General features: G+C 39.6%; 1 protein-coding gene across 1 annotated transcript; it reads right to left on the bottom strand.

The window, feature by feature from the left end:
- Nucleotides 1–361: 361 nt before the first annotated feature.
- LOC125481659 (cytochrome P450 2K4-like) lies at nucleotides 362–9,444 on the bottom strand (the record flags this gene model as incomplete). Its single annotated transcript, XM_048593504.1, is given in 9 exon segments — nucleotides 362–469; nucleotides 1,437–1,578; nucleotides 2,241–2,333; nucleotides 2,335–2,429; nucleotides 2,583–2,709; nucleotides 3,469–3,642; nucleotides 4,538–4,698; nucleotides 5,149–5,298; nucleotides 9,223–9,444. Coding segments are annotated over 9 exon segments (1,229 nt in total), but the record flags the coding sequence as incomplete, so codon positions are not given.
- Between the last annotated feature and the right edge of the window lie 509 nt (nucleotides 9,445–9,953).

Genomic DNA, 9,953 nt, shown 5'->3' with positions numbered 1-9,953 from the left:
GCTTAATCGGAGAAAGAAGTTACAGCAGGAGAGAAAGTTAGCTAGAAATGTGAAAACAGGCAGCAAGAGTTTTCACAAGTATTCAGAAGGAGGAGAGTGAGGAAAGTCAGTGTTCATACTGTAAAGAATGAGGATAGAGAGTTGGCAGAGGATAACAAGGAAATGTTGGAAGGAATAAATAAATATTTTACTTATATCTCCTCTATAGAGGGCACAAAAAGACATTCCATTATTAGTTATCAATCAGGTTATGGAAGGGAGACAGAAACATGGTTACCTTCCGATCGCTCGGGAAACAGTATTGAACAAACTGGAACTGTGAGCTAACAAGTCCCCAGTCCTTGGTAGACTTCACCCTAACGTCTTGAGAGAGGTGGCTAATGAGGTAGTAGATGCATTAGTGTTCATTTTCCGAAGTTCCCTAGATTCTGGAAACGTTCCATCAGACTGAAAAGCAGTAAATACAATCCTGCAATTGAAGAATGGAAGGAGGTTGAAAACAGGAAACTAGAGGCCAGTTAGCTTGAGATCTGCCCTGCATAAGTTAGAATTTGAACACTAAGGAGATTATAGCAGAGCAGAGCACTGAGAAACTGGAAAAGGAAAGTCCAAGGATTTTTGGCAAACTCATTTCAGCAACCACTGAGAAACTGGAATCTTCTTCTCCATTTTGACTTGTTTTCAGGAGGAGAGGTAAAAATTCTCAAAAGCTTTTTACAAATGTTTGTAAAAAATAACCAACTAATGTCAGCCAACTGTTGACTATTCCATCAGCTTTTTTAAAGTTGAACAAGTACCAGGTTTGGGTGAAATTTATCAATGACACAAGCTGCTGACCACAGCTCGGTGAGTAGTACACTCATCTTGCAGGCTGTAAATTCAAGCACCAGTCTAGAACCCAGGACACTAAATCTAGGCTGGTGCTCTCACTGTGGTATTAAGCAAGAGCTGCATTGTCAGAGGGGCTAGTTTCCAGTTAACACTTCAAATTGTAGCCGTGTCTGCCATTGTGTACTGATGGCTGCAGAGATTCCCTACATTTCAACAATGATTTTAATTCTAGAATATTGACGAGAAGCACTTTAAAATGCCCTGCAGTTGTGAAAGGTACATCTCTAATCAAGGATTAATCAAGTAATTTCCAGTGTACCAGCAATTAATCTTATCTTTGTGGAAATAAATAGGTTTTCACAGACCAAGGGAACAGAGACATTACCCCAGATTCCCATTGCTGATTATGTCTCAATCCCTTAGTTAAAAACTATGTGCACAGATATTGAGTTGGATTTTCCTTATACTGTAGCACACCCACCATTGCCTTTCCCCTCAATAGAATTAAAAGTCTCTCAAAGATGCAACTCCTACATCTTATTCTCCCCAGCCAGGGAGGGAATATTTCACTCCCATATCATTCAAACATTAATAAGTTCTATTACCTGCAGAAAATGGCATGAAGGCATCTCTCTTCACAAACTTGCCCTCAGCATTCAGAAAGTGAGATGGGTTGAACTCATCAGGTTTCTCCCATGGGGTTTTATCATACAGCACAGTGGTCAGCACTGGAATTACTTGGGTTCCCTAAAAATATTAAAATTTATATTTCTATATTGTGTTTTTATTGTTATAATCCAAAGGAACTATAAAAAATAATTGAACAGTTGCTCATTGATAAATGCATTTGAAATTTAGAAATAGCATTTACATTCTAATTGTAGTTTCCTGAGCATCACTGAATTTAATTTCTGCAGGATTGCTGGCTGTGTCTGCGTTGCATGGGTCCTGAACTCGATCCCCTCTCTATCTCTTTCTCCTCCTTTAATGAGTTCCTTAAAACCTGCCTTTCGACTAAGCTTTTGGCTATATGTCCATGTATCTCAGTTTGCTGCTTCTGGTATTAATTATTCTTCAATAACTCTCCTGTGAAGGTCCTTGGGATGCTTTACTACATTAAGAGAGACTGTGCAAATACAAAATGTTGGGGTCAAGGCGTATCTTGTCAATTTAGTTCCTCACTCCTCTGTTTTTTCTTCCATTACCTGCAGATATTGCAACATTAATAATGTACCCAAATACAATCAGACATTGCTGTATTATTGTACATAACATGGTATATCTAAGTTGATGAGATTGTCATTCAGGTACTAATGCTGCACAGTGCAACCAGTTTTCAAAGTTCCTTTTCTTCCTCCCTATTATCTGTATATCCAGCCCTGAATGTAGCCGTCCTTTCCTGAGGGTACCTTTGGAATGAAGTATCCTCTGAAATTTACATCCACTGTTGTTTCATGTGTTACGCTCATTGGTGCAATGTCACTAAACCTCTGGATTTCATGGGATCACTGCATTAGTGTAAGGCAAATCTTTCCGATCTTCAACTCTGGGAGGTCATTCCGATCCAATAACTCTGATAATTTCCTCATGAACCTTTTCTGCAAACCGAGCACGTTTTTAAAGTCATTGGAAGTATCATTATATTTTCGAATAAGTTCAAAATCACAATCACGGTAAATGGAAGATATGAGACATTGAAAATCATACAACAAGGTCAGCTCCAGAGTGGAATTAATAAGAGTGCTTCTTACTCTGGATCTCTGGATATTTCATCATCAGAAGCATTCCCCAATGAAGTGTGGTTGAGGTGGTCTCCATCCCTGCAGCAAACAGGTGCACTGTCGTGTACGTTAAGTTGTCTTGATGGAAGTCTGATTCCTAAAAGCAAAATTAACAATGCAATAGCTCAGAATTGTATTGGGACCTGTACCGTATGTCCTATGATACATACTTAACTTGGCTCATGGATTATTAGGAAGTGCAGCACAAAATAGGGATTAGGAACATGAGGCATCTGTGTGTTTTCTCCAATGTAGTACTGAGGAATATTACACTGTCAGGGGTTACAGTCTTCAGATAAGATATTATTCTGAGGTGCTGTCTGCATATTAGGTCGATGTATAGTAAAGTAAACTATTCCATTGTGCTTTTCAAGACCTTAAGATGTTTCAAAGCACCTTAAAGTCAATATTAAGTGGTTTTTGTCATGCAGCCGATATGATAATGTAGAATAATAGAATCCCTACAGTGTGGAAACAGGCCAATAGGAAGTGCAAAACCAATCTTAGCAGAGCAAACTCCCACAGACAGCAATGTGGTTCTGGCCAGATTTTATTGATGTTGGACAAATCCACATCAGAAAAGAGACGACACTTCAAAACTGCTTCATCAGCTGTAACGTGCTTTGTGGCATCCTGGGGTTATGAAAGTCACAGTACAAACGCCAGTTCTTTCTTTATAAAAAGAATGACTCTTTTCACAGCCTTTATCTAGAATCATATACATTTACAGCATAAAAGGAGTCTATTCAGCCTCTCATTGCAATGTGAAATGAACAAAGTTGACCCTTCTTCTGCAATACATAAATATAACCTCTGGAAGGTGTCAAAATTCTTTAAAAGGAAGTGGAGCATTTACCTTCTGTTGTCTGACCATGAATACATCAACAAAACTCCTCAGGTCACTTTCATCTAGTTTCTGAAGATTTTCTTTGAAAAATCCTTTGAGGCAGTTAACGTTCTTCTCTGCATTGATCAAAACTTTATTGTGTGGCCCTGGAAGGTATCTCAGGAGGGGAAATACATTGTACAGCTGCAGAATCAAAATTACATCATGTTATTTGTGTATATATCAAAGCAAACCAGTTACCTGCTCACATCTAAATAATCACAATTTTAAAAAGTGATAAATCTTCAAAATATTATGAATCTTTGGTAGATGCAACGTGTTTTTAAACATTGTGACTAACTATAGGTTTTTATTATCATTAGCATCATACAATGCCTGAAAGAGCTGTGTAAAAAAATTCAAGATCTTCCAAAGGGGAATTGGATGAAACAATCAATTTGCTGAGTTATGGGAATGAGGAAGGGACTTGGATCAACTGGATAACTCTTTCAAAAGAATTAGCGTAGGAACACCGGGCTAAATGATTGCCATCTGCGTTGGACAGGCCTATGTTTTAGTTTCAATGAGTAGTAGTTTTCTTTCTGAACTCAAGATTCAGAGGCAGCTTGACAGGGTAGGTGAGAGGATGTTTTCAATTGTTAAAGTATTTAGAACCAGGACAATAAATTAAGAATTCCCCCATTGCAAACTGAGATGGGGACTGATTTGTTCTTTCAAAATGTCATTAAACATTGGAATCCGCTCCCCCTGACAGCACATATTGAATCTATTCAAAACTGAGTTGTAGGATATAGTTTCACGGGCAGGTTTGCAGTCCAGGGAGGCTGTACACTTCTGTGGACAAAGTGCCACCACCCCTCCATCCGCCCCCAAACTCACCCATCATGTTATGTGCAGGAGGGTCAAGCCTAGGGCAGCCTGCTTGCCCTCATGCCAATTAAGGCCCCTAACTGGGCAATTAATGGTCAATTAAATTGCACCATAGATTTGCTGACACCACTTACAGATTCCCATTACTGAAAGTTGCAAATGATCTTTTCTGGAAAGTTTTACTAGTCAAATACAAGATAAGACTTACGTGAATGATAGGTGAACCAAGAAGTTGAACATTTTCATTCATTCTCTTTAGTACACTGACAAACCCTTCATCTTCATAATCAAATCTGTCACCAAAAACTATAGAGCAAATTATATTGGCTGCAGCAGAGTTCACTTGGAAAGTTGGATTAAATGGTTGTCCTGCAAAGGAAACTTTAAAAATCATACTCAATCGAGTATTGAACTTTACAGGAAATCACAGTTGCATAGTTTTTTACATGAGACCCAGAATCTTGTTCCCTTGGCTGTTAAAGGAAAATAGACAGGAGACAGCAGAAACTCTCAACAGAATTTTTCAAGACTGCTTCAATACCAAAATTATGCTAGGGAACTGCATAATTTGAGATATGGATGAACTAGAAATCTATGAACTAGTTGGTCATACCAATTGGATGTGATCTATTGGATACGCATCAGAAGGGGGCATGCAGCAATAATTGCAATTAGTTTTGGATTGCTCTTACAAAGAGCTAGCAGAATACAATGGCCTGAATAGTCCCTTGCTGTGTACATTGGTATTTGTAAACAGGTTCAAGCACACAGAGAAAAGGAATAGTGGTAATTCTGTTTATTTACCTTACAGAGTCTCACCTTCATAAGAATCAATCATTTCTACCAGAAAATCTGATTCCTTGATTATTTTGTTTTCAATGGTTTTTTTACCCATTCCAAAATCTCGTAAAGTGGTGAGAGCAAATCTTCGCATTTGCTTCCATGACTCCCCATGACCAAAAACAATACCTTAAATTAAATCCATCAGAAAGAAGCAAACACTGTGACTCTTGTAATCCTCATTTCAACTGACGACTTTTCTCATAGAATCGAGGGCATGAGCAATGCGGCAAATTGTACACAATGTGCTGAGAAAAGTTTGCATTTCTGCAGTGAAATATTTCTACTGTTCACTTCTAGAGGCAACATGTGGGCATCCTAAATACATCAGTCCCCGTGTTATTTTTCAGGTGAAGTCACTGTTAGAACATTATAAATGTGCGAACCAATTTACACACAGTAAGTTTCCAAAACTGTTTATTTTAGAGATGTTGATGGAGGGACAAATAGAAACGCAGCAACATAAAAACACAAGTAAGCCATTCAGCTCCTCAAGCCTATTCCACCCTTCAATAAGATTCTGGCTGATCTTTGGTCGAACTCCATTGTTTAACAAAAATTACTTATCTCAGATTTAAAATTAACAACTGATCCAGCATCCATTGCCATTTGTGGAAGAGAGTCCCAAACATCTGCCATCCTTTTTGTGTTTAGAAACATTTCCTAATAAAATTTTCCTGCATCATCTGGCCCTACTTCTCAGACCATGCCCTTAGTTCTAGAATCCCCAATCAATGGAAATATTTTATCTGTACTTACTATTTATAGCCTGTTTCTTTATCTGTTCCTTTTCTTGTTTATAATTTTCCTGTTAGTATCTTATAGACTTTGATCACATCATCCCTTAACCTTCTAAATTCAACAGTCAACAGGCCTAATTTGTATAATGTCTCCTCATAACTTAATGTAATAATAGCTAGGACAGCAGGAAAGAAGTTCTCTACTGTACTTTAAGTAATACCACAAGACATTTTATTCCCACCGGAATGAGATGGGAATTCCATGGAGTGTACTTCTAACAATACAGTATTCCTCCACTAGAACATAGAACATAGAACAGTACAGCACAGTACAGGCCCTTCGGCCCACAATGTTGTGCGGACCTATTACCCTCATAAGTTCAATCTACCCTGCATACCCTACATTTTACTATCCTCCACGTGCTTATCCAAGAGTCGCTTAAAAGTCTCTAAAGTATCTGACTCCACTACCACTGCCGGCAGCGCATTCCACACGCCCACCACTCTCTGTGTGAAGAACCTACCTCTGACATCTCCCCTATACCTTCCTCCAATCACCTTAAATTTATGCCCCATCATAATAGTCATTTCCGCCCTGGGAAAAAGTCTCTGATTATCCACTCTATCTATGCCTCTCATCATCTTGTACACCTCTATCAAGTCATCTCTCATCCTTCTTTGTTCCAATGAGAAAAGCCCTAGCTCTCTCAACATTTCCTCATAAGACCCACCCTCCAGTCCAGGCAGCATCCTGATAAATCTCCTCTGCGCCCTCTCTAAAGCTTCCACCTCCTTCCTATAATGAGGTGACCAGAACCGAACACAATATTCCAAGTGTGGTCTAACCAGAGTTTTGTAGAGCTGCAGCATAACCTCATGGCTCTTAAACTCAATTCCCCTGCCAATGAAAGCCAAGACACCATACGCCTTCTTTACAACCCTATCAACTTGGGTAGCAACTTTGAGGGATCTATGGACGTGGATCCCAAGATCCCTCTGTTCCTCCACACTGCCAAGAATCCTGCCATTAACTCTGTATTCTGCGTTCAAATTTGACCTTCCAAAATGAATCACTTCACACTTTTCTGGGTTGAATTCCATCTGCCACTTCTTTGCCCAGCTCTGCATCCTGTCAATGTCCCATTGCAACCTACAACAGCCCTCCTCACTGTCCACAACTTCATGTCATCAGCAAATTTACTAATCCACCCTTCCACTTCCTCATCCAAGTCATTTATAAAGATCACAAAGAGCAGAGGTCCCAGAACAGAACCCTGCGGAACACCATTGGTCACCGAGCTCCAGGCTGAATCCTTTCCATCTACTCCCACCCTCTGTCTTCTATTGGACAGCCAGTTTTGTATCCAGACAGGCAAATTTCCCTGAATCCCATGCCTCCTTACTTTCTGAGTGAGCCTACCACGTGGAAACTTATCAAATGCCTTGCTAAAATCCATATACACCACGTCCACTGCTCTACCTTCATCGATGTGTTTTGTCACATCCTCAAAGAATTCAATAAGGCTGGTGAGGTATGACCTGCCCCTCACAAAGCCATGCTGACTATTTCTAATCAAACTGTGCTTTTCCAAATAATCATAAATTCTATCTCTGAGAATCCTCTCCAATAATATGCCCACCACATAAGTAAGACTGACTGGTCTGTAATTTCAGGATTATCCCTATTCCCTTTCTTGAACAAAGGAATGACATTTGCTACCCTCCAATCTTCTGGTGAAACTCCAGTGGACAGTGAGGATGCAAAGATCATTGCCAAAGGGCCAGCAATCTCTTCCCTCACTTCCCGTAGTGACCTTGGGTATATCCCGCCTGGCCCAGGGGACTTATTTATCCTCATGTTTTTCAAAATTTCTAGCACATCCTCCTTCCTAACATCAACCTGTTTCATGGTGTCCTCACAAACGTCAAGGTCCCTCTCACTGGTGAATACTGAAGCAAAATATTCATTAAGGACCTCCCCTACCTCCTCTGACTCCGCACACAAATTTCCTCCACTATCCCTGATTGGCCCTACCCTCACTCTGGCCATCCTCTTGTTCCTCACGTAAGCATAGAACGCCTTGAGCTTTTCCTTGATCCTGTCTGCCAAGGTTTTCTCATACCCCCTTCTAGCTCTCCTCAGTCCATTCTTCAGTTCCTTCCTGGCTACTTTGTAGACCTCTAGAGCCCTGTCCGATCCTTGCTTCCTCAACCTTAAGTAAGCTTCCTTCTTCCTCTTGACTGGATGTTCCACATGTCTTGTCATTCGAAGTTTCCTTCACCTTTCCTGGGAGTATTATATGTTCAAATCTCTGTGTGGAACTTGAGCCAACAATGTCTGACTCAGACAAGAATGCTACTGATTGCGCCACAGCTGAGAGTAGATTGTATGGCAGTGCAGTGGGTTCTCTGCACTACTTCAAGCTGTGTTACACTCCACATGGGATTGATGAGCTGATGGCTGTATATGAGAATGTTTGTTTCATTTCACAACACCATTGTGTGCACAAAAGCTTTTAAAAGCTTTTTCATTAGAAAAGTCATACAAATATCAAATATAAAGATATTTGCATTTAATAGATTGAGTTAATTTTCTTCAGTCAGCAAATAAATTGAATATAAAGTGTTGGAAGCCTTGAAATTATTATTGGAGATATTAGGATCATATGTGTAAGGCATTACGTTGTCTACAATACAGGTCTATATTGAATTTACAGTACAGAAACAAGTCATTTGGACCAAATGCTCTATGCCAGCATTTATACTCTACACAAACTTTCTCTTACCCTCCTTCACGTAACATAAATCGCAGGTGACACAGGGTCAAATATTAATTTTAGATTGGAGCTCAAAAGGCTCCTGTTCAGTAAAGGTATTCAGAAGCTTGAGGCAGAATTGAGTTTTTTCACAGATGAGCCATGGTCTCACTCCGTGTCAAAGCAAATTATGTTCCCAAACCCACAGTATAACCTTTGTGTATTACTAAATATTGTGTTAGCATCTCTGTAGAAATCATGGAATATAAGTTGCTCAATGAATTTACTAAACATCTCCACACCAACATCACCAAATGCTCCCTAATGGCTATCATTTTTGGATATTGCACGATTGTATGTTTTAGAAATTACAATGAATTAATTATAATCTTATTCATATATAAATTTTATCTTTCAAAGTTCTTTAAAATATAATGCTTTAAAACAAACTAACCTGTACAAAACACTGAAAAGTATTCATTATCCGAACAGGGACAGAATACAGCCTGATTTTGACTTCTAAATTATACAACAATTAAGCTAAAGCTGCAAATTACCATGTCCTTTTGAATGTGCTTCAAATATTGGGATGTGTGCTCTTTCTCCAAATTCATCTGCATTGTTCACGAGGGCATCCTTCACTGCTTCGCAGCCAGTCAGCACCACTGTAGTTGTGGGTCCGAGCTTGATGCTAAACACTTTGCCATATTTCTCAGATAGCTTCAAGAAAAGGTTTACATGACCAATTATTACAAGTTTTTGCACGGCACTTCCTTTTGCTATTCATAACACCAGTGACCTTTCAGACTGTTCATGAAACCACATACCCATCTCTCAGTCAGCAGCATATCCAGCTCTCAGGATCTACAGCTGGCATTCACATCAGCTCCAGCTCAGCCTCACACACCTTCCAAACGCATCAGTTTCAAATCCATTTCTCACAACTTCAACATATCTTTAGCTGTATTCAGCTCTGTCAGTACATCACTCGAATACAATGTAACACTCTCACTAACATCCTGCTTCCCTCTCTCCCTACTATACCATCTATATACCTTATGCGAGATCTTGACTCAATCACCATGAGACAGGCCAGTACTTGAGCCATCTCTGACTACATTAGTCTTGTGCTCCTGATATTGGTCTCAGAAAACATGTGTGTCCCTGCAATGGAAAGGAAGTTCTGAGACTGAATCAATAAACCTTGTGGTTTAACACTGGAGAATTAAGTGTGTGAGGGAGAGATGCAAATCTAAAGGGTAAGGGTGCAGGAGGTTACAGTCTGATG

This window comes from Rhincodon typus, unplaced genomic scaffold (genome assembly GCF_021869965.1).
Source record: "Rhincodon typus isolate 14 unplaced genomic scaffold, sRhiTyp1.1 hic_rhity00002976, whole genome shotgun sequence".
Taxonomy (NCBI): domain Eukaryota; kingdom Metazoa; phylum Chordata; class Chondrichthyes; order Orectolobiformes; family Rhincodontidae; genus Rhincodon; species Rhincodon typus.
The sequence above is the reverse complement of the archived record's forward strand: the minus strand, read 5'-3'. Positions and strand labels throughout refer to the sequence as shown.